Below are 24,079 nucleotides of genomic sequence, written 5' to 3' on the forward strand. Positions count from 1 at the left end.
GAACCTGGATATGGGGCTTGTGAAATCTCCAGTCCTAATGTCTGGGCTTGGGGACCTCGAGGATCCTGATGTGGGGCTCATGCAAGGTTTAAGGCTGGTCTAGGCCTGGGAACCCCAATGAACCTGGGTGTGGGGCTCATGCAAGCTCCAGGGCTGAAGGATGGGCCTGGGGACCCGATGAATCCGGATGTGGGGCTCGTGCAAGCTCCAGGGCTGAAAGTTGGGCTGGGAACTCCAATGAACCTAAGTGTGGGCTCATGGAAGCTCTAGGACAGAAGCCTGGGCCTGGTGACCCCAATAAACAAGGATGGGGGGTTCGTGCAAGCTCCGGGGCTGAAATCTGGGCTTGGGTACCAAATAAACCTGGATGAGGGGCTCGTGAAAGCTCCAGTGTAGATTATTGGGTTTGGGGAACTAGATGATTCTGGGTGTGGGGCTCGTGCAACGTTTAAGGCTGGTCTAGGCCTGGGAACCCCAATGAACCAGAATGGTGGGGCTCGTGCAAGCTCCGGGGCTGAAGTCGGGCTGGGGACCCCAATGAACCTGGGTTTGGGGCTCATGCAAGGTTTATAACTTGTCTAGGCCTGGGAACCCTAATGAACCTGGGTATGGGGCTCATGCAAGCTTTAAGGCTGGTCTATGCCTAGGGACCCCAATGAACCTGGATGTGGGGCTCATGCAAGTTTCAGGGTTAAAGGATGGGCCTGGGGACCCGATGAACCAGGATGGTTTGGCTCGTGCAAGCTCCAGGGCTGAAGTTGGGCTGGGGACCCCAAATAACCTGGATATGGGGCTCGTGTAAGCTCCAGGGCTGAAGTCTGGGCTGGAGACCCCAATGAACTTGGATGTGAAGCTTGTGCTAGCTTTAGGGCTGGTCTATGCCTAGGGACCCCAGTGAACCTGGATGTAGGGCTCATGCAAGCTCCAGGGTTGAAGTCTGGGCCTGGGGACCCCAATGAACCTGGATGTGGGGCTTCTGCAAGCTCCAGGGCTGAAGGATGGGCCTGGGGACCCAATGAACCAGGATGGTTTGGCTCGTGCAAGCTCTGGGGCTGAAGTTGGGGTGGGGACCCCAAATAACCTGGATATGGGGCTCGTGCAAGCTCCAGGGCTGAAGTCTGAGCTGGAGACCCCAATGAACTTGGATGTGAAGCTTGTGCTAGCTTTAGGGCTGGTCTGTGCCTGGGGACCCCAATAAACCTGGATGTGGGGCTCGTGCAAGCTCAGAGCTGAAGTCTGGGCCTGGGGACCCGATGAACCTGGATGTGGGGCTTTTGCAAGTTCCAGAGCTGAAGGATGGGCCTGGTGCCATGATTAACAAGAATGGGGGTTCGTGCAAGCTCCGGGGCTGAAATCTGGGCCTGGGTACCCAATGAAACTGGATGTGGGTCTCGTGAAAGCTCCAGTCTAAATGTCTGGGTTTGGAGACCTCGATGATCCTGGGTGTGGGGCTCGTGTAAGGTTTAAGGCTGGTCTAGGCCTGAGAACCCCAATGAATCTGGTTGTGGGGCTCGTGAAAGCTCCAGGACTTAAGTCTGGGCCTGGGGACCCGATGAACCTGGATGTGGGGCTTCTGCAAGCTCCAGGGCTGAAGGATGGGCCTTGGGTCACGATGAATCAGGATGTGGGGCTTGTGCAAGTTTTAGGGATGAAGTCTAAGCCTGGGGACCCCAATCAAACTGCATGTGGGGCTCGAGCAAGTATTAGGGATAAAGTCTATGCCTGTTGACCCCGATGCCCCTGGATGTGGTGCACGTGCAGCCTTAGGACTGAAGTCTGGGCCTGGGGACCCCGATGAAACTGGGTGGGGGGGGGGGGCTGGTGCAATCTCCAGGGTTGAAGTCTGGGCCTGGGGACCCAATGAACCAGGATGTGAGGCTCGTGCAAGCTTTAGGGTTGAAGTCTAGCCTGTGGACCATGATGAACATGGATGGGGGTTGTGCAGGCTCCAGGGCTGAAATCTGGGCAGGGAACACCAATGAAACTGGATGTGGGGCTGGTGCAAGCTTTAGGGCTGAAATCTGGGCCTGGGGACACGATGAACCTGGATGTGGGGCTCCTGCAAGCTCCAGGGCTGAAGTTGGGCTGGGGGACCCCGATGAATCTGGATGTGGGACTCGTGCCAGCTTTAGGGATAAAGTCTAAGCCTGGGGACCTGATAAACCTGGATGTGGGGCTTGTGCAAATTCCAGGGCTGAAGTCTGGGCCTGGGATTCCGATGAACCTAGATGTGGGGCTCGTGCTCCGGGGAAGAAATCTGGGCCCATATGAGGCCCAGGCTTGAGGTGCTTTCTTGCATGTGGCCTACCCAACCCTTCCCTGGCTCAGAATGAGGGGAGTAGCTCAGCTTTTGAAAATTGGAGAGAATTCCTGAAGGTGAATGCGGTAGGGCCCTTGGCCCCATGAAGATGTCCAATCCCCGTGCAGGTGTGAGAGCCCTTTATGATTTTGGGGAGGGTGTACCCTCTTTTTTGAGTGCTAGGTGGTGCCATGGGGATTTGGGGGAGAGGGAGTGGCCACACTTGGCCCAGGCTGTGCACAGAGGTTTACTCCTGGCTCTGCACTCAGGACCATATGAGAAGCCGGAGTTTGATCTCGGGTCGACCTAGCACCCTACCTTCTGTGCCATTGCACCTGCCCCTTGCTGGTTCATTTTTAAGGTTTAAGACTTTTCACAAAATGTGCTTATATATGGATGGATGTGGAGAGTATTATGCTGAGTGAAAAAAAAGTTAGGGAGAGGAATAAAAGTGGAATGAATGCACTCATTTATAGAATAGTAAATACAAAAGCTAGTCTGGTAGTAATATCCAGAAACAACAGAGACGAGGGCCAGAAGGACCAGTCCATGGGAGGAAGCTTGTCACAGAGAGTGAGAATGCAGTGAGGACAGAGAAGGGAGCACTAGGACAGTGGGATTTGGGAATGGTCACTCTGGACAAGGTGCTGAGAAGAGGAAAGTGATATGTAGGAAACCTCAATAACAATATTGCAGACCACTGTCTAAAAGAAAACAAGAAGGAAGGGTGAGAGAGAAGAAAATTGTATAACATGGGAGGGGAACTGGGGACATTGGTAGTGGGAAATGCATCCTTTTGAAGGGTGTCAGACATTATATGACTGAACTCAACTATAAACAACTTAGTAACTATTTCAAAATGATTCAATTCAAAATTATTTAAAAAAAACTTTTCAAGTGAAATGTATCATGAGTGTGATTCATTTGTTTTTGTGGGATCATGCCCAGAGGGATTCATTGTCTACATTGGAGTCTACATTCTCAGGACCCCTGAATGTGAAGCCTCCTCTCCTCTTTTCTGGTTTTTGGGCCACACCAGTGGTGCTCGGGGATTATTTATACTCCTAATAGATTTTGGGGACCATATGGGATAGTGCATGCAAGACAAATGTCCCCTACTGTACTGTGGCTCTGGCCCTCCCTGCCTTCCTTTAAGGGGGATCTCCCACCGCCATGTGAAGCTTGGAATAACTTGACCTTAGAATGTGTTTTGCCTTCTCCCACGTCCTCCAAGATTTAAAGAACTTTTCAGTAGTACATGCTAGATGGTGTGTTTGAATTAAATCATATGATTCACAGCAGAAACACAGGCTAAAGGAGAGACCAAAGGGTGAGTCAGGACCCATAACATTCTCAGTTGCTAGATCAGTGTGTGTGTGTGTGTGTGTGTGTGTGTGTGTGTGTGTGTGTGTGTGTGTGTGGTTTTTGGACCATACCTGGCGGCACTTGGGTTACTGGCTCCATAACATTCTCAGTTGCTAGATCAGTGTGTGTGTGTGTGTGTGTGTGTGTGTGTGTGTGTGTGTGTGTGGTTTTTGGACCATACCTGGCGGCACTTGGGTTACTGGCTCCATAACATTCTCAGTTGCTAGATCAGTCCGTGTGTGTGTGTGTGTGTGTGTGTGTGTGTGTGTGTGTGTGTGTGTGTGTGGATTTGGACCACACCTGGCGGCACTCGGGTTACTGCTGGCTCTGCGCTCAGAAATCATTCCTAGCAGGCTCGGGGTACCATGTGGGATGCTGGGAATCAAACCTGAGTTGGCCACGTGCAAAGCAAATGCCCTACCTGCTGTGCTATCACTCTGGCCTCATTCGCCTCTTTTAAATAAAAAATATTTCTAAGGGTTGGAGCACTAAATCAGTGGGGAGGGCATTTGCTTTGCATGGAGTTGAACCAGGTTGGGTTGGATAATTGGCATCAGTTTACCGGAAGAATTACCAGGAATAGTTCCTGGGCACTTCCGGGAATGATACTCCCCCCCCCCCCCCCCGCCCAATTCTTTAAAAAGTACAAAAAAAAATCCCTAAATTTCTAGGCTGTGGAGAAAACATTGGAGGGGAAGTGCTGGCTTCACACCACTGATCCACTTACTGCTCCAGTACTGTATGTGATTTCCTGCAGTACTGCCAAGGGTCACTCCAAGGTAGAGCCTGTGACTCCACCCCGGATTTACGTGTAACTACCTGTAAGACCCTCCCGTTGGCCCCGTCCTCCTGAACCCAGATACCGGCTGGAGGGGGATTTAGCCACGTGGTCCTGGGACGGCAAAGAAAAGTCCCTCCATCCATCCACCTCCATCCAAGCCTATCTTAAGGGCTTTGATGCTACACCGCTTGAGCACTGCTGGGTGGAGCCTACCACTCTTTCCCATGGGAAGCAGTCCTCATTTTCTTCAGCTACAATTCAAAGAGGAAGGGGATTATTACTTTGGCTCCCAACACACACTTACACAAAAATGCTCAGAACAGCACTCTCCACAAGACTAGAAAAGTGGGGGAGTCCAATTAATGCAAATAATGGAAAGAACTGTTATTAAAAGAAGTGGGGCGGAGCAAAAGCAATAGCAATAGTGGGGTAGGGCATTTGCCTGGCTTGCAGCCAACCCAAGACGGACCCTGGTTCGATTCCTAGCATCTCCTATGGTCCCCTGAGCCTGCCAGGAGCAATTTCTGAGCACAGAGCCAGAGTAACCTCTGAGCACAGCCGGGTGTGACCCAATCCCCCCAATAAAAGTCAGAATTTACCAGGTGAGGGCAACAAAGGCAGCTCAGAAGTAGGGTCTCGAACCCCAGGGTGAGGCCCTGGTTTCAGCTGTTGGTCCTACAAACCAAGGGCTGGAAAAATAGCTCACGGAGCTGGAGTGCAACTATTCTTCTGGGGTGCCTGGGTTTAATATCTGGCACTACATGATCCTGTGAGCTCTGTGAGGCATGACCCCAAAACCAAAATATCTGAAGAAAACTTAAGTGCTGGACCCTGAACAGTGGCACAGTGAGGAGAGTGCTTGTCTTGCCCTTGGCCAGCCTGGGTTTGATCCCCAGCATCCCATAGCACCACCAGGAGTAATTCCTGAGTGCAGAGCCAGGAATAACCCTTGAGCATCACTGGGTGTGGCCTCAAAACAAAGACAAACAAACCAAAACTTAAGTGCTATCAAATTTTACACTTAAAATTAGTGGCAGGGGGGCCGAAGCGGTGGCACTAGAGGTAAGGTGTCTGCCTTGCAAGTGCTAGCCTAGGACAGACTGAGATTGGATCCCCCGGCATCCCATATGGTCTCCCCAAGCCAGGAGTGATGTCTGAGTGCATAGCCAGGTGTAACCCCTGAGCGACAATGGGTGTGGCCCCAAAACAAACAAAATATTGGCAGGGATCAGACCAGAGCTTCACACACACAGGGAAGTGTTCTGCTGAGCCACATTTCCTGACATAAGGCAGTGGAATCTGTGTGTGTGTGTGGGGGGGGGGGAGTTTGGAGTGACACCTGGTGGTGCTCAGGGATTATTCTGCACTCAGATATCACTCTTAGAATGCTCAAGGGACCATATGGGGTTCCAGGGAGCAAGGCACTCCCCTTACCTGCTAGACTATCAGACCCTTAAGAGGATGTATTTTGTCAGACGAACTAAAATAATATTCATGAAGTGCTATTGGAGGTTCCCAAAGTTATCTGGCCTTCCAATTCCATTTCAGGAAAAAAAAAAACACATTACTCAGACTTTTCCTGGAAATCTACTTTTGGGTGAACAAAGTATCCCCAAAAGACATAGAAGTTACTACCATCCCTCCCTCTGCCCTGATGGGTCTAGCCCTTCCAGGGGCAACAGCATCCATGCCAGGAATGACAGTCCCATAGGAGCAGGTCCAGTGTTTTCTCTTTGTCACAATCTCAGTGAGATCTGGACCATCATAAACCAGTATAGCAAATATTAGCCCCTTGGAAATTCCAAGTAAGACATAATGTCACTTAGACCCTCTGATTCTGTCCAGCTGACAGAGCACCAAGTACAGTTCACTATAGATGAGCAGCATCAGCAATGTTTGTAACTGGCATTCAGGGCAAAGAAAATTAATCTTGAGAAGTCCATGACAGAAATGGAGCTGCCAGAGAGAGCCTGACATGCGCGCACATGGACACTTGAATCATCTGAGCAGGAAGAACACTCAGGATAAAAACCTGCTTTTCTTTCTAACTTATTTTATGTTTCTCCAGAAGGGAAGTATAGGGGGGTTGGAGCGATAGTACAGCAGATAGGACATTTGCCTTGCATGCGGTGATCCGGGTTCAATCCTTGGTATCCCACATGGTCCAGAGCCTGCCAGTAGCAACTTCTGAGCATAGAGCCAGGAGTAACCACTGAACACTGCCAGTGCCAGGGGTAGCCAAAAACAAACAAACAAAGGAAAATGCAAATAGAGGCTCAACAATCCCCCGCCCAAAAAAAAAAAACCCAGCAGAGGGGTCAGTTACCCAGGGGATTCTCCACAAGGCTGCCCATGTTGGGAGCTGAATACTCAGAGACAAAATAGATTGCATTTATTACATTATTAGTAAAGCGTATTAACTGGTGAGTCCTCTAAGGAGTAAAATTTTTTGTTGAGAAACTGAATTTTTATAAACAGTAACTTGCACAATGTGTTTTTTAAAAAGAAAATAACTAAGAAGGAGGCTAGAGAGAGGAACAGTTGGGACTAGAGAACGGAAGCTGGGAGAGGGGTCAGTGGGGAGGAGTACAGGGTCTCCTGGCTCCAGAGAGCACAACCAAATACAACAAAACAAATACTAAAAATTTAAAAAAATCCAAAAACCCCAGCACAGAACAAAGAAAAAAGCTTCCTGGGCATTAAACCGAGTTCAAATTATCTTCTTCTAGCAGCTCTCTTTGGTGGTTTTAAAGTTCCTTACTTATGAGTTTCTTCTATTGCAAAATGTTCATTTTGGGTATGGACCACATCAGGTGGTACTCAGTGCTTATCCCTAGCTCTGCGCAGAGAGCACTCCTGGTAGTACTTGGGTGGGGGGGGGACACCTTATGCACTGCTAGGGCTCAAACAGACTGGTCCATGCCTAGGGCAAGTGCCTTAAACCCTGGACTCTCTTTCTGGCCCATAATATATATAGATCTATAATTATGAGAACTAGAACAGAATAGGAAGACAGATGAGGTCGATTAATATTGCTACATCATTCTCTCCAACAAGTGGAGATAAATCATGAAAAAAAATCACATCTTTTCATTTACTATCAGCACTTTAAAAGGGGGGGGGGAATGGGCCGGTGCCATAGCATAGGGGGCATTTGCCTTGCACATGGCTAATCCAGGACAGGCCTCAGTTTGATCCCCAGAGTTCCATATAGTCCCTCTAACCAGGAGTGATTTCTGAGTGCAGAGCCAGGAGTAGCCCCTGAGCGTCACTGGGTGTGGCCCCAAAACAAAAACAAAGGGAAAAATTCAAGATGTTAATACAAACAGGCAGATAAACTGATTTTCTGTTCTCTTGGACAAACCATCAAAAGCAAGGTGCATTGAGTCTATTCAGCAAGACAATCCCAGAGCTTGATGACAGGAGAGGTCACAGGATCCGGGCCCCTGGGTTGTGATTCTGTCACCTCGTCTCATGAATATGCTTCAATCAGGATGTTTTTGCTCCACCTCATATCCCCAGAAACATGCTGTTTAAGATCAAAATGTCCTTCAAGTCTCAGGCTTCCACACCACGTCATTTATTGCTTTATTCTACCTCAAAACTTGCCAAAGCAAAACCTTTGTCTCCGGAGCCTAAGGAGAAAGGCGGATCATAAACAAAAGGTCATTTCAAATGCGGTTCCCTTTCCAGGAGGGCAAATAATCTATCTCGCACATTTGCAAACAGAAAATCCCATCCTCACCCTCTGCACTCAGGAGGCTCAGGGGGACCATACGGGATGCCGAGGATCGAACACAGGTCAGTGGCATGAAAGGCAAAAGCCGCTGTGCTATCTCTCTGGCCCTGGCACATTCTTAAAAACACAATAGTCTATATTAATTCATTTCAAAGAACGGGGATAAAGAAGACCCAATAAATAGCATTTGTGCGGGGGGCCTATATGGCCCCTTGAGCCTGCCAGGAGTAATTTCTGAGCACAGAGCCTGGAGTAACTCAGTGCCACCAGATGTGGCCCAAACATCAAACAGAAAAAGCAAACCCCAAAATGGGATTTGGACCTGTCAACATCAAACAAGGTTCCCATTTTCTGTCTGCCTCCCCCCACCCCCAATCCCAAGAGGAACCAGGAACACGCATCCAGCATCTGCAATGTCCAAGCACTCACCAAGGTGTGGGGAGCAACTGGGGGAGCACAGCACCTGCCTTTGCAGACTAGGAGCCTCGCCCTAAGACCTCAGCATCCTGAAAAAGATGACAGCAGGCCACGCCCCTCCCTCCGCACAGCCACCCGCGCATGCGCTCTGGACTCCTCTGCCCTCGGCAGCCAGGCAAGATTCAGTACCGCACAGCAGACCATGCCCCTCCCTCCGCACAGCCAGCCGCGCATGCGCCCTGGACTCCTCTGCCCTCAGCTGCCTGGAAAGATACAGTTAACGACCAACGGGCCACGCCCCTCCGCACACTGCGCATGCGCTCTGGACTCCTCAGCAGTCTCATGCGCATGCGCCCTGGACTCCGAGCCGGCTTGTTTCCGGGAAGGATCCTGAGGGACACTGACAGTTCCAGGCTTGTGCTCAGGACGCTTGACAGGGGCTGTCAAGCTGGCTTGGCTCCTTCGTCCTCTGGGCCGAGTTGCAGGACTTAGGCAGGCCTGAGGCTAGGGACTAAACAAAGCGAAGATGCAAACCCACTCGAACACACAGACACAGTCGACCAGGAGAAAGCTGCTCCTGGAGGGAAAGAGTCCTTGAAGCACAGAAGTGGGGTGTGGGGAAAGCAATTGACTCCAGTGAAGGGTCGAGCGATGAGACTTGCTTTATTTTGCTAAAAGTAAAATCCCTGTTTAAATAGTGTTCCTTTAATAAAGTAAAATAAAAGAAAAGAGAAGGGGGGTGGCAGGCTAGGCGGGGAGACAGTTGGTCGGGGAGACACCTGGCTAGTAGGAAAACAGCTTGAAGATCAGAAATTGTTGGGGAAGTTGACTCCAGGGGAGGGTCAGGCGGTGGGGCTTCCTTTTTCTTTTCTTTTGCTAACTAGGAATCCCTGTTTAAATAGTGTCAGGGAAACTGCAGGCTAGCTTTAAGCACAGAAATGGGGGTGTGGGGAGGAAACCTGTGGAGGGAAGTGGACTCCAGGCTAGTCAAGGAAACTGCAGGCTAGCAGAAAAACAACTAGAAGGACAGAAATCGGGTATGGGAAGGAAGCCTGTGGAGGGAAGTTGACTCCAGTGGAGGGTGGGGCGATGGGACTTTTTTGTTGGTTTGTTTTTTTTGCTAAAAGTCAAATAGGAACCACTGTTTAATAGTGTCCCTTTTAGAAAATAAAATAGCAGACTAGTCGGGAAGCAGCAGGCTAGTTTGGGAGATCCCAGGCTAGTTGGGGAGACAGCAGGCTAGAAGGGGAGACCTCAGGCTAGTAAGGGAGACAGCAGGCTAGTTGGGGAAAGGGCAAGGGTATTGGGGAAATGGCTGCCTAGTTGGGGAGACACAACAGTTGAATCTCTTCCTTGTTTTTGGCCCATTTTCATCCTGAGCATTATTTATCACTCCTTCTTGATCCCTTCTCTCCATACCTGTCTAACTTGGCTATGCTCAAATGAAAACTATACATCAGCAAACGATGAGCAAGGTCATCTCAGAGAAAAGCAGCAAAAACCCAATTCACACTCATTCATAGTATGTCCATGAACACCTTAAACTATGCTCTCTGGGTCTTTTGAAAGAATGCCCATCTTCAGTACATGCAGGACTCTACTGCTATGTAATGATATTAGAGATGCTGGAAATACAAGGGAATCAAATCAGAATACAGGTCGTAGTATGTTGGGAGGATATCATGTTCCTATTAAAGGCAAAGGGGTGGATGCAGGGCGGGCCGGGGGCGCAAGCACAAAATCCTACTCCACCCCATATTCCCTTGCTTGGTTCACACCATGTGCATTTCCTGGGGGTTGTTTCTTAAAAGTTCAGGCTGGGAATTCAGAATGGTGGGTAGGACTCTGGCAATGCACATGAGAACTATACAACTCTGGGGCAATGGTGTCATGGAAACAAAAGGTCTTCATTATGAGGGAGTATGGAAACTATTGCAAGGAAATTGGGATAGCTTGAAAGTGTAGGAAGAGACAAAGAGGGTCCAGAGTCCCCATCCACAGGGGCTTCACTTGGGATATGGAAACATTCCAAGGTTATCCTAGCATTTTCCTCAGATACTGGATTGTTACAATGCTCTTTCTGATTCAGTGTGGGGAGATAATATTACATAGATCTTTCTCTGACACTTGCAGAGAACTTGATGGGGGGCAAAGGGGCCATGAAGCTCCATGTGGGGGGGGGTGGGCAAAGGGGCCATGAAGCTCCATGTGGGGAAGCAGCAAAAGTCCTTCTAGCTCTTACACAAGATGTTGCCCTTGGGGGGCCGGGAAGGTGGTGCTAGAGGTAAGGTGCCTGCCTTGCAAAAGCTAGCATAGGACCGACCGGACCGCGGTTCGATCCCCCGGTGTCCCATATGATCCCACAAGCCAGGGGCAATTTCTGAGCGCATAGCCAGGAGTAACCCCTGAGCGTCAAACGGGTGTGGCCCAAAAACCAAAAAAAAAAAAAAAAAAAAAAAGATGTTGCCCCTGGGAAGACACGGTACTTGATGCTGGCAGTAGGCGTGATGTCACAGCTCATTGTTGTGCAATGCACACATTAGGGTGACGGTGTTTAGGACTGCAGGACCAGTGTGTCTATCTGGCTGCTGAAGTGGGTGGAGGCCAGCTTGCTCAGGCAGCCACTCACTATATAGATGGTCTCCTCCACCAGCACCATGTGCTCCTCGCAGATGTGAACCTCGCACGTGTCAAACGGCATCCCTGTCAGAGGCAGGGCAATACTGCAGGATGTGCATGTTGCAGTCTGCGGAACCAGAGGGCCCCAGCTCAGCGCCCCCTGCCCAATATCCCACATGGCTGACCTTGCCAGTTTGGATGTCGGGACAGGGCACACCACAGACACCAGGGCTGGTGGAGCATGAACCTTGAAGCAGGCTGTGAGATCCAGCAAGAGACCTTCCCACTGCAAGTCAGGGAATGGCAATGGCCTACAGGCACCCCTGGAGCTGGAACCCTGTTTTATGATCAGGAAGATGGGAATGAGAACAGAGGGTCACACCAGCACTGAACCCTCAAGCCATAGGGACTCTTCCATCCTGGCTCCGAGCGTCACTGGGTGTGGCCCAAAAATAAATAAATAAATGAATCAGTGGGCCCAGAGAGGTGCAATGATTTTCTCCAGGCCACTCATCTATTTAATAACCCAGCTGGAATGCCAAGGGCAAAGATCTGTGTGCCTGTATCCATGTCCTTACTTCTCATCCATGCTCTGCATCTAGCTCGAGGGCATAAAGGCTGGTTCTTTTAAGGGAAAAAGTTGGGCCACAGTCTCATTGGCTCAATGACTGAGAAAATGCCTTGTCCCAGGAACCGTGCTGAGAAACATGAACTGCTCTCCAGCTCACATTAACTTACCTCTTGAGTTGTGTCTAAGATCAGTTGTGAGGCCACTGTCACAGAGAGGGAGAGACATCTGCGATGTCTTAAGACCCCAGAGTCCACTCTGCTTCTTCCAGTCAAATCCCCCTCCTCCCCTTGGCACACTCACACCTGAAAGCACCTTCAATGAGAGGTTTGACATTTGGACCCAAATGTCATGGGGTAGTTTCTCTTTGGGGGCTGGCTGGGGAAGCAGCTTAGGAGGGCCCTCCAGTCACGTTAGGCCAACTCCGTGAGGGGAGCAAATGGGGGCTTGGCTCTTCTCTCAGCACACTGATGCAGGGGTATGAGACGCTCAGGGTCCATACCTGGTAGTCCAAACGTTTCCTTCATCCAGAGGTTCAAGCTCATTCGGCAGGTCCAGATACTATCTTGTGCTTTGTATTGTTTGAATCTTCCTTCTGGAAGAGGCTAATGCAGGCGGGTATTTTGTGAAGATCAAGGCATGTGGGAAAGACAGGTTGGGGTGTCTCGTGTGAGAGTTCAGGCTGGGAAATCAGGATGGGATAGGACTCTGGCAATGCGAATGGGAACTAAACAACTCTGGGGGCAATGGTGACATGGAAACAAAAGGTCTTTATAAGGCAGGTAGAGCAAGGACATGAGCAGATTGATTCCGAAGGTGGGGAAGTGGCAGAAGTCTTCCCAGCTCATAGATAAGATGTATTTGGGAAGACATGGTACTTGGGAAGTGCTTCTCATGGGTAAATGTACATCCTATTGCCAGGCTGGGGTGTCAGGACAGAGCACACCACAGACACCAGGGCTGGTAGGGTAGAACCTGAACCTTGAACCAGGCCTCTAGGAGGAGCCAGCATGCATCTCAGCAGGAGGGTAGCGTGTTCCCCACCACCACCCAGACATGACTAGCAGTAGGGTGACTCCTCTGCACTGGCCCTCACTCGACAGCACACCCTCCCTCAGTACCGTCCATTTTCTCACTGAGCCCAGGACGGGTCTGTGAGCACAAAACCTGAGCTTCCTACATGAACTTACATCCCTATTGACTCAATTCTCTTTTGGGGCCAGAGAGATAGCACAGCGGTAGGGCATGTGCCTTGCACATGGCTGACCTGGGAAAGACCTGGGTTTTATTCCTGGCATATCCCAGATGGTCTCGTGAGCCATCCAGTAGTGATTTCTGAGCGCAGAGCCAGGCGTAATCTCTGAGCGCCTCTGAATGTGGCTCAAAAATCAATAGCAAAAATTCTTTTTCTTTTCAACGTATATTTTCCTTTGCTGGCCAGGAAAAATAAATCAAAATTCAACACTGGGCTATTTTAGCCTAAGCAGAAAAGGCCGTGCTCTGAGTCAGAGCCAGACACACCTCACCCTCCACAGCCACCTGCGGCCCCTGATATGCTCCAGGTGGGATCTTGCAGACTCATCTCAGCACAACCTCCCTGGTGCCAGCTGCCTCTGCCAGGCCTTCCCTGGGGTCTGCATCCTGTGTCCTACCCCCAAGAAGACTGTGAACAGAGAATTCTTCCTCTTGTCTCCAGCAGCCCTCATCCTCCTTTTTCTTGTTTTTCTTCCTATAGATATTTCTATAACTTGGCTTTTTGTCATCTTGAAACAAATGTGTTATGTCAACTCTGTGATGTATTTTCTTTTTTTTTTTTTCAGTTTGGCATGTGTATATCTTTATTATAACTAAGGTGAAGGTCAGGGAGGACACTGGGGGAACGAAGATGGGCAGGACTTAGAGGACAGAAAGAGGAAAGGAGAAAGGGACAGTACCAGTCTGTATACTGACTTCACAGCAGAGTCCCCCCTGCTGGTGGATTTAATTAGAAGATGGAGTGTGGGGTTCGAGCTGGCAGGACAGGAGGGAGCTCCACAGCTCCCTCCACAGGGAGGCAGTGATTGGCCACATGACCCACAGACCCTCCCTGGATGGCTGGACAGCTAGCCCACATGCCCAGCAATGAATGGGCTGTGGAAGCCATGGTCACAGTGCTGAACTGGCCCTAGGACTGGATGAGCATTTACCCAAAGCAGGTGTGTCTGTCCTCACCTTTCCTCTTTGGTGATGAACACCAGGTCCTAGAACCAGCTGAGAAACTGCAGGTAGGGCTCCAGGCAGCAATTCTCTGCAGCGTATTGGAGAAGAATGATCTTCAGGAGGAGCTTATTCTCCTTAGCCATCTTCTCATGGTTGATTGTCTGTCTCACAAAATCCTCCATTTCTATTTTCTCCAGTTTCTGGAGGATGGGCACGAGGAAGGGGACCACACCCTGCTCCTGCCATCTATTCTGGGATCCCACAAGGTTCTGCATCCAGGAGATAATTCTGGGATGCTGTTGTTGGAGGAGGCTGCGGCTGCTCTGCCCCGGGGCCCATCTGCACAGTGACCTCAACTTTCATTGACTCACCTGGACATGTGTCCCCAGACTTTGTGGAGTCCGAAGATGTCTGTGCTCTGCAGAGCATGGACAATGGTGCACGTGTGTCAGGGGCAGACTCAAGATGGAGTCTGTATGGTTTGCCTTCTTTCCCCACAGCATGAGCTTTTCTTTTGTGTGGCATGCATACGTGCCAAAGTCACAGGAAACAGCACAGACCCTGTTATAGATTATGTTCTGAGAACTTGTGACAATTGAATGCATCTATAGAAATTAAGTATGGAAACAGCACATTGTCCTGTCAAAAGTTATGAGAAACAGATGTTGGCTACAGAATGTATGAATAGGAGTACACAAATGTTCCAGGTTTGACCTGTCTAAGTTGACCACAAAATGTTCTTGAGAAAATATCAAATTGTACCTTGTAAAATTATATACATGAAGCCACCTGTAATACAAAGGCTGTTCTTGTATTTCCCCTCTCCTTCCCCCTGCTCTGCTGGAGTATATAAGCCGGTCGTCTGCTGCAATAAATTTGGCCCTTGGGTCCCGTTTCTCTCTTCTTTTTAGGCTGGGACTTCCTCACATACCCACGAATTGCTGAGTCCTGCGAGACAGGACACACGTGGACACACAGTTGTGAAGGCGCTGGAACTCCCTGACCACCTGGATTCAATACTCCAGGACCCATGCCTGGGTCCTTGCTGACAGACTCAGGTCCCTAAGGCAGGTGCTGAGCACACAGGTCTCAGCACACGGCTGAACTGGCTCACAGTGGCCCGTACACTAGGGCACACATGCCCATAGCCTGGCTCATTCCTTTTGGACCAGAAGGCCCTCCGGCAGTGATGGGGCATCACCTCCAGGAACAGCTCCACGTCCTGCCACCAGCCTGGGAAGGAAAGTAGTGAGAGACTTAGTCCTTCCTTGGCTCCTTGCAGGGGCATCTTCAGGAGCAGTAAGGCTCTGGGACCTCAGCTGACTGGCTTGCTCTGCTGGAAACTGCACAAGAATTTTCCCCATCAGAGAAGACAGGCCTAGCTCCTCCAGCTCTGCCTTTGGTTTGCTGGCTGGAGCTGATGTTTCTGCATAGTCCAGTGCTGGAGAATATGGAGCTGCAGCTCATGGGTGGAGAACCAGCTCCATACAAGGTTTCTGGACAGTTTCTGGGGCTAGCATTGGCTGAATTGTTGTGGCCTGGGCCTTAGAACAGTCAGAATTTCTTTTTTCATGTGCACTTTTAGGACAGAGTTATAGGGGGAAGGGACATGAATACAGACCGCCACAGAATTCAGAATTCATGGAGTAGCTGCACAGAGCCTGAGCACGGGGCTCAGGCCAGGTCCCCCCACCCCCACAAGCAATGATATATTTTCTTTTAATAAAAAAATATTACCTTGGGTAGTGTTCTCTGATGGCAGGAGCACTGCCCACTACCTACTATTGAGCACAGTGAAAAGCTGCTTCAAGGTCTGTGACCACCAACCACCACAAAGTCCCATACCGGGTGCCTGCCTCAGGGATCCTCATCGTGGGGCATGGGGCATGGCACAGCGGGGCATGCTAACCTTGCTTTGTTCATAGAAGCAACCTGCAACCATTCGTTGGTGCAGGAGTTGTAGGAGTGTGTGGCTGCCATCTCAGCTGTGAGCTCATGTCTGTTGAGCTGGTAGCCACCCATGATGAAAAGGCTGTTGTCCAGGATGGCCCTACCCTTACCAAGGGGCTGGTTGCTGGTCATTATAAACCAGTGCCAAGTTCTTTCCTCATACTTTCAGGCCTGAAGGTGGTGGCGCCGCCAGCTGTGGGAAGTGGGGCTGGCACAACACCTATTTGGCATACATGCCCATGAAGCACAGGCTGGCATCTTGCAGGTCGGGCAGCCCATACACCTGCGCCAGGTGGTAGAGCTGCAGGCAGTTGGGCAAGTCCATGTACAATGGCAGGCCCTTGAGCGGTGTCCTGTAGGAATGAGGGGCCTCCACCATCTTTTGGAGCTGCTATTCTAGCCCTCCTTGAAGGGAGAAGGGATCCCAGGGCAGGCGTAAGGGATCCTCGAGTGGGATGCATGGGAAGTCCTCTTGCGTGAGGGTCCCGTTGATGAAGTCGAGCACGATGTTCAGGCTGTGCAGGATGTGCAGGCTGTCCATGCAGCTGCTTCACATCAGGGCTGCTCTGCATGGGCAGAGCATACCCCACTGGTAGAGCATGTGGAAGACATCTCTCTGTTCAATCAGTCTCTTTCAGGTGTGTCCTTTCAGGTACATCTGCATGATTTTCTCGGCTGGCAGGGCCCGCCAGCTAGGCATGCTTGGCCAGGCCCACTGCAGAGCGTCTGATTGCAGAGCAGATCTTCGGGGGATAGGGGTAACCGGCGAGGGGTGGCCAGACCGAAGCACAGAAGGCGACAGAGTTGGGAGGGCACGTCTCAAAGAAGTTGCCAAATAAGACCTTCTTTGTGAGGGCCCCTCTTCTTCTCAGGATCATTCAATTCAGGGGAGTGTATTGAGCAATAGAATCTCAGTGGCAAAGGTAGCAGCTGCTCTGCAGGGAGCTGACAGCATCCAGCATTCTCCTCAAGAAAGCACTAAGTCGGGATAGAGAGATAGTAGAGTGGGTACGGAGCTTGTACCCAGGTTCTATCCTTGGCACCCTATATGATCCCCCACCCCATCAGGAGTAATTTCTAAATGCTGTGCCAGGAGTAACCTCTGAGCATCACTGGATGTGGCCCCAAAACATAAAAGCACCAAGATGAGAGAACTAAACTTAAATGGCTGTGGATAGTCTAGACTCCAGGAGCTCAGTTTTCACTTTTGCTATATGCTCAGGGATCATGCAGTGCCAGTGGTGGACTGGCGGCATACTACATGCATGGCAAGTACCTTCCTTAGCCCTCTACTCTCTGGCCCCTGGATTTTGTGTTTAGAACTGAGACATTCTATTTTTCAAGCTACTCAGTCTTCTGAAAGTTTTCTTCCTGAATATATCGACACATGCTGGAATCCTGGGCTCAAGTCCCAGCATCAAAAGGTGCCCTGAGGGGGCTAGAAATCACCCCCAACAACTGCAGCTGTGAGCACCGCCAGGTTTTCCACTTCACTACTTGCCTCCAAATGACAAAGGGGCCATATTAGTAGTACAGCAGATAAGGCTTGGCATGCTGTCTGTTGATTGTTAATTATTTAATTCAACACTGTCAACCTAGGCTAGATCTTTAGCATCCTATAGGGTCCCCTGAGCCTGCCAAAAGTAATTCTTCAGCAAAGATCCAGGAGTAATGTGTGAGCACTACAGTGTGGCCCAGAAATCAAAATAAAAAGAAAGGGAGGGAGGGAAGGAAGGAGAGAGGGAAGGGAAGGGGGAAGAAGCAAAGGCGGGATGAAACAGGAGGGAAGAAGCAAAGGAGGGAAGGAGGGGTCTTAAACCCAACACCACTGAAGATGATTCAGGTCCCATCAGTGAAAATTCTCAAGGGGTAGAAATGTCAATTGGTTCTCGCTGGGCACACTATGCCTCCCACAGAAGGGTGTAGAAAGTAGGTGGAATACAGCCATTCTCTCTCAAACCTATTGCAATTTGGAAGAGCTAAATGTGACCCACAGCAAATCCTGACACTAAGTTGGGTAAGTAAGTCTCACTCTCATCCCCAGCCATACCCATTTCTTCATCTCCATCTCAGAAAGCCCTCAGCACCCAGGACCAGCACAGTGTGTCTGCTCACTGGTTCAAGAGCCTGCTGCATCACTTTGGTGGTTGACAGCACCACCTTTCTCTTCAGCTCGTCTCTCTGGGGCCCTAGAGTGAGGACACACAGAGCTCAAGTCTGCTCCCCGGCACTGCCTCTGCTGCATGGCCTATAGATATATATATAGAGAGATTCTAATATAGGTTTGATACCCAGCACCACTTAAGTAGCTGAGACCCTTGAGCCCTGCAGGAGTGATGCCTGAAGCTGAGACAGAATCACCAAGTATGGTCCAAAAAACAGAGGCAGGAGAGGGAAGAGAAAGGTCAAATGGCATCTATGGAGAAGGCTGCACCATTGTTCTGCTTTAGCCCAGAAGCAAAGCCCTAACACATGTATCCTGGCTGGCTCTGAACCCCAATCCTCACCAGAGTCAGGGTACCATCCACTTTAGTTCATCTCTCCCACCATACCCTTCTCCACACTGCGAGGCACTTCCACCCTCAGAATGGTGTTCTCCTGCCTTCTTCCTGGGAGCTCCCTTTCCTCCCTGACATGTAGGGACCCTGAAATGTATGGTACCTTGGCAACTGGAGAAAGAAAAATAGAATCTAGGAGTCCATAGAATCGAGGAACCAAAAGGGATTGTGGACTGTTGGTAGAGGCCTTTGGATTGGTCCTCATGTCTTCTAATTAGATGTCTCTCAATTGACTCCTTTGGTTTTCTTGTTAAAAAAAAAAGACGTTTCCCTATTGCCTCTTCATCTGACTTTTCCCCCTTCCCCTTGGGTTGGCTTTGTTTATCCCAAAAAAGGCTATTCAGGCAACCCGGAGGGGCGGCTGACATTTTGGCTCGTGGTTCCACGTGGAGGAGCAACTAGCATGTGAGTTAACAGCTTGCAGTTAGTTTTCTGGCCTGCTATACCTTCCCAACAACAGTGTGTGGATTATTTCTTGCATCAGAATTGCTGTTGGACCTGTGTGTCTTGTCCTACCCAGACAGGGGACATGGGAATCCCTCTCCCTTTCTGGGGATTGTGGAATGCACAACCCACCATTTCAGTTTTTTGCTAGGCAGGAAAAATTTTAGAGGGAAGTGCTGTTCACTCTCTGGACAGTAAAAATGCAAAACAAACTGGGAAGAAACACAAGCTGTTTCATTATTCTATTATTTATGCACTTTTCCAAGGCCAGTTCACATCCATTCTTCGATACTTCACCTGCCACCATGAATCTTGGGCATTTGAGACTAATTTTCCTTATCTGTACATCTACAAATAAATGTACATTACAAGTTGCCTAAAATTATTTTTCAAAGAAGAGCTGAGAGATGATAATAAGGTTCATTACAATCATTGCAATACACAGAGGGAATTTTTTTTTAAAAGAACTGTTATTTGGGGGCCGGAGTTGTGGCACAAGTGGTTAGGCATCTGCCTTGCCCGCACTAGCCTAGGATGGACTGAGATTTGATCCCCTGGCGTCCCATATGATCCCAAAGCCAGGAGCAATTTCTGAGCGCATAGCCAAGAGTACCGCTGAGCGACACCGGGTGTGGCCCAAAAAAAAAAACAAAACAAAAGGGCAGATAGAGATATTTGGAAATTACCACCTGTGCTGTTAATACATTGAAATGCTTTTCCTATTATGGCAAATGGATGAAAAAAACTAGAGACCTATGTGGACTTGACTTTAGAAGACTTCAATTTGTCACAGTTCACCACTGATTTAAAAAACAAATCTGAAGGGCCCAAAGAGATAGCACAGCGGTGCTTGCCTTGCAAGCAGCAGATCCAGAACCTAAGGTGGTTGGTTCGAATCCCGGTGTCCCATATGGTCCCCCGTGCCTGCCAGGAGCTATTTCTGAGCAGATAGCCAGGAGTAACCCCTGAGCACCGCTGGGTGTGACCCAAAAAAAAAAATCTGAGAAGTACAATTTATCAGCAGTTTCAGACTATGATGGTGAGCTGGAGCCATTTTTTCAGACTCCTCAAGACTCCATTGATGGCTGAAATGGTTTCTCAGAATTATCTTTCCTCAAGATTTTTTTCAAAAGAACTCAGAGAAGATACTCACCTCTTGTGTATATTTCTGATAGGTGTATTCCTTCAAGTTGTATATGCCTTTACTTCCTATTATGTATTTATAGTTCCTCCCATAGAAATTTACTTTAGATGGCGTCTTTTTTTAAGGGGAGGGGTCACACTGACAGTGCTCAGAAATCACTCCCAGCAGGCACGGGGGACCATGTGTGATGCTGGTATTCAAACCACCATCTTCCTGGATCGGCTGCATGCAAGGCAAACGCCCTGCTGCTGTGCTATCTCTCTGGCCCCTTTAGATGGCATTTTAAGCTTGTTTTTGTTAGAACTAAGTTATAAGACTTGTTGATTTGTCATTTTCCAATTTATATTCCTTTGGTGTTTTATGGAGGGATTTTTCTATGGGTGCATTAAAACGGAAAAATTGCAGGTACAAAAAAAGAGTTCCTATCCATTATGGATGGCTCCTTCAGGTGGAGCAGAAACTAGCAGTGAAGAGAGCTGAAAACTTGGAGCACACTTCAAAGGCCTAGGATCCTGACCTTTCTTCTAACAAAGGTGGTTTTTTCCCGAAGGACCATGGCCTCCCAATTTGCAGAAATTTATAGAGGTCATTGATTGGGGGTGGGGGGAGCCAAAAAGAAAGCTCCATTGGTAGGGGACTGGCAGCAGGCAGATGGCCAGCAGCCCCAACCCAGATTAAGGCCCAGACGACCTCAGTTGCTCTAAGCTCCCAGGGAGCTGTGCACCCTGAGACAACCACTTCCTTGGTGAGTTGCAGCAAGAGTGCTTCCTGTGAGCCAGCAGGCAGGGTCGGCTTCAGCTGAGCTGCCTTGAGACCTGGCAGGCCCAGCATGGCCTGGGGTTCTTTGGAGCTAAAGCTGAGGTGCCATCACTTGCACCCTGGGGAGTAGTCCCCAGGTCTCAGGCGTCTGGACATCTTGATGAAGAAAAAGAAGATGGAGAAAAGACCAGCTGAAGATCAACAAAGGAAAAAACTGTTTTTCAGAACCTTCTGCATCTTAATGGAGGTTCAGGTTAAATCTCTTGACCCTATTTGCATGAGTCATTGTCTTGCTGGTTAAATTGTGCTTTATCTGTATGAATCTTACTGCTTTGTTCTAAGCCCCACTGCAAACAGAAAATTTTGTATCTAACTAACTTTAGTGGTTTAATTTATTTGTTTGCACAATTCTGGAGAAATGCATGTTAGAGTTTTGAAAATCCTCAGCTATCTTAGTGAATGTTTCCCAATTGCTATGATGTTTTATTGTGTATCTTATGTAGCAGTCTATTTTCAAAACTATTATCTGCAGAAATGTTTTTGTTATTTTGTTTAGAGAAGTTTGTGGAAAGAAACTGGTATGTAATTAACAATGCTTGGTGTAATAATGGTAAGAATTTCAAACTATAAGTGTATCTGCAGAAAAATTCTAATGTTTATATTTAAAGATGTCTAGGAAAAATTTTGTGATATGTAGAAGATGTGCCGGCCAGCAGCTTCAGTTTATTCGTGGTCGTGGAAAGGGTCTGCACCTGAAAAGGAAATGGGGTAGGAAAAAGGGAACCACCAAGGATTCTGATTATGGCATCGATTTATTTTTGAAATGCATGACATATAGTTTTTACACGAAGGAGGAGACAATGCAAACATTTGTCAAGCATACATTTGTCATCATTCAGTTCAAAAGGTTTGCCATGTGCCTGTTAATTTAATACAAGTTTCCTGAGGAACATCCTATTATCACACCAAATGCTCTATCGATAGGTCTGAGTTTCCTGAGCCAGAAGAGTGTGACCTTATGGTTCTTTTGATCTGCGTCAACTCATGGCCAGTTGGCACCTACACAATGTATAGCTCAACTAAAGGACAGGCCTGTTAGAAAATGGCAGTTTGCTACAAGATGGCTGTGCTTATGCCAAGACTGTGAGGGAGAATCTGGCTCCCTACAATAAGATATGGAAAAGGCTGATTGTTTTGAAAGGAATTGTGTACAATTCTTTCCAGAGAACAGGAAAACAAAAGTTTCATTTTTTTTTTTGTTTTGCTTTCTAATACAAAGAAGGTGGAAAATGTAAGGTTTGCTAGCTCCAATGCCCTAAGCTTTCTGTTGATGGTCAGATCTGCCCACACCTGGGATGGATGGGGGTATCTTGAATAATATTAGTGTATGGCTGGGGGGAAGGGAGGGGAGACAGAGGGAGAGAGCCAGAGGAGAAGCAGATTAGAAGAAGCTGCTTGGAATAAAGCATACAAGCCATGTGAGGAAATGCACATGGCAGATATGGCCATAGAATAAACCAAGCTGTCTCTGATGAAACTTTGACTGTTTGTGATTTATTTTGCCACTACTATCCTTTCTAGTCCTGCAGACCGAAAGGTCTAGACTCAGGCACTATGCCAAGAAAGGCCTCACCCCAATACTAGGACATTAGACTTTATATTTTATATTAAAACAACACAGAGCAAATTGTTTTTTTAGTTTTTATTTTTCTTTTTGAGTTACACTTGACAATGCTGAAGAGTTACTCCCACATCTACACTCAGGAATTACTCCTGGGGGTGCTTGAGGGACCGTATGGGGTGCTGAGGACTGACTCCTAGTCAGCTGCATGTAAGGCAAGCACCCTACCAGTGGGACTTTTGGTCTCTCCAGCTTTTGGTCTTACTCATTTTCCTTATTCTCTAATTATTTACCCTTATTCTAAACACCATGTTCCTCCCTTGTTTTTGACACAATAGACTCTGCATTAGCCTCTCTCTCTCCCACCCACTCTCCCTGATTTATTTTGCCACAGAAATGCAATTCTTCAATCATCAGTTCCCAAACCATTATTTAACCTAAATCCCCCTGTTATAAGGTAAAGTGACCCATTTTCCCCACACAGGACTCTGCTCTCTGTGCTATTTGGGAGGTGTTAGGACATATAAGAGATTCCCATATATCTGGTTGACCTCCTCTAATATGCCATCCAGCTCTTGAGCCCACAGCCTTAACCTCTCTGCTAGCTCTGTCTTTGCCCCTTCCTTCAGGTGCTTTCTTTCCTGCACAAGACTGTGAGCATCCTTCAGGAGACAGAGACCAGTTGTGATGCCACCCATGACCAGAACTCTCTTGCTCATGGTCTTAGCAGTGCTCCCAAATGCTCTTTGTACCAAATTGCCTGATTGGGGTGAGCTTTTGGCTGCCAGATACGCAGTGTCTTTGACCAAATTGGTGGCATGAATATGCCCATGGACCTGTTTGTACCTTAAGAAACTGTTAAATAAAGAAGAAAATCTGAACTTATTATCATATAAAACCCCCATGGCTACTTCTTCTGGACAGATTCCCATTGTCTTCATGCCACGGGCCTTTGCTTCTATTGATGCCATGTTTGTCTGCTCCACAATGCTGGTGGTCACAGAGGTGGCAGTGGCTGCAATGTTCAGCCCCAGTGCCACTGCTGACAGCCCCACGCTCAGGCCTCCTGTCACAGGGGCCAGACAAAGACCTGCCAGGGACATGATGCCAGATGCTATCCCAGCGGTGTTGGCTCCCATATTGGCAATAGTGCAGGCCTTGTGAACCTGGTCAGCCCTGTCTGCAAGCTCTCCAAGCTGTGCTATGCGCTTGCCAAGTTTCACTTTCACCTCAGGAAACACTTTCAAAATCCTCTCCCTGAGTATAATGTACTCTAATGATGGAGAAGTGTGATAACTGCACATCCAAAACATACATGTTAACACTATTATAAAGGTGTTAGCCAGAGTACAGTAATTATAAAAACAAAACCAGAATAAAGCAAAGAGAAAAAAGAACACTGCATTTCTATTCTTCTGTTGATGCATCTCCTTGCTTCTTTCCATGGCCATGAGTGTTTTGCGCTTCTTTAGAGCTTCATGGAGTACCTTTCCCTCCTCACTGTAATAAAGAAGGAAGTGATTGGCATGGAGCATGATGATGTAAAATAACCTTGACCTGAGTGCTAGCACAATGAGTAGAGAATAGCCTGGCACGTGGCCCAACTTGGTTCGATC

General features: G+C 48.6%; 1 protein-coding gene across 3 annotated transcripts in view; it reads right to left on the bottom strand.

The window, feature by feature from the left end:
• Nucleotides 1-24,079, bottom strand: part of LOC126006282 (apolipoprotein L3-like) — a 76,219-nt gene that overhangs the window by 49,716 nt on the left and 2,424 nt on the right. Inside the window, exon 2 of one of the 3 annotated variants that reach the window (XM_049771672.1) lies at nt 22,539-23,963. The exons of the other annotated variants lie outside the window; for them this stretch is intronic. Within the exon in view, the coding sequence (XP_049627629.1) occupies nt 22,964-23,914 (951 nt within the window). The 5' untranslated portion in view covers nt 23,915-23,963 and the 3' untranslated portion in view covers nt 22,539-22,963. Of the gene's footprint in view, nt 1-22,538; nt 23,964-24,079 lie in introns of those variants that run through there. 3 annotated transcript variants of the gene reach the window in all.

This window comes from Suncus etruscus, chromosome 4 (genome assembly GCF_024139225.1).
Source record: "Suncus etruscus isolate mSunEtr1 chromosome 4, mSunEtr1.pri.cur, whole genome shotgun sequence".
Lineage (NCBI taxonomy): Eukaryota > Metazoa > Chordata > Mammalia > Eulipotyphla > Soricidae > Suncus > Suncus etruscus.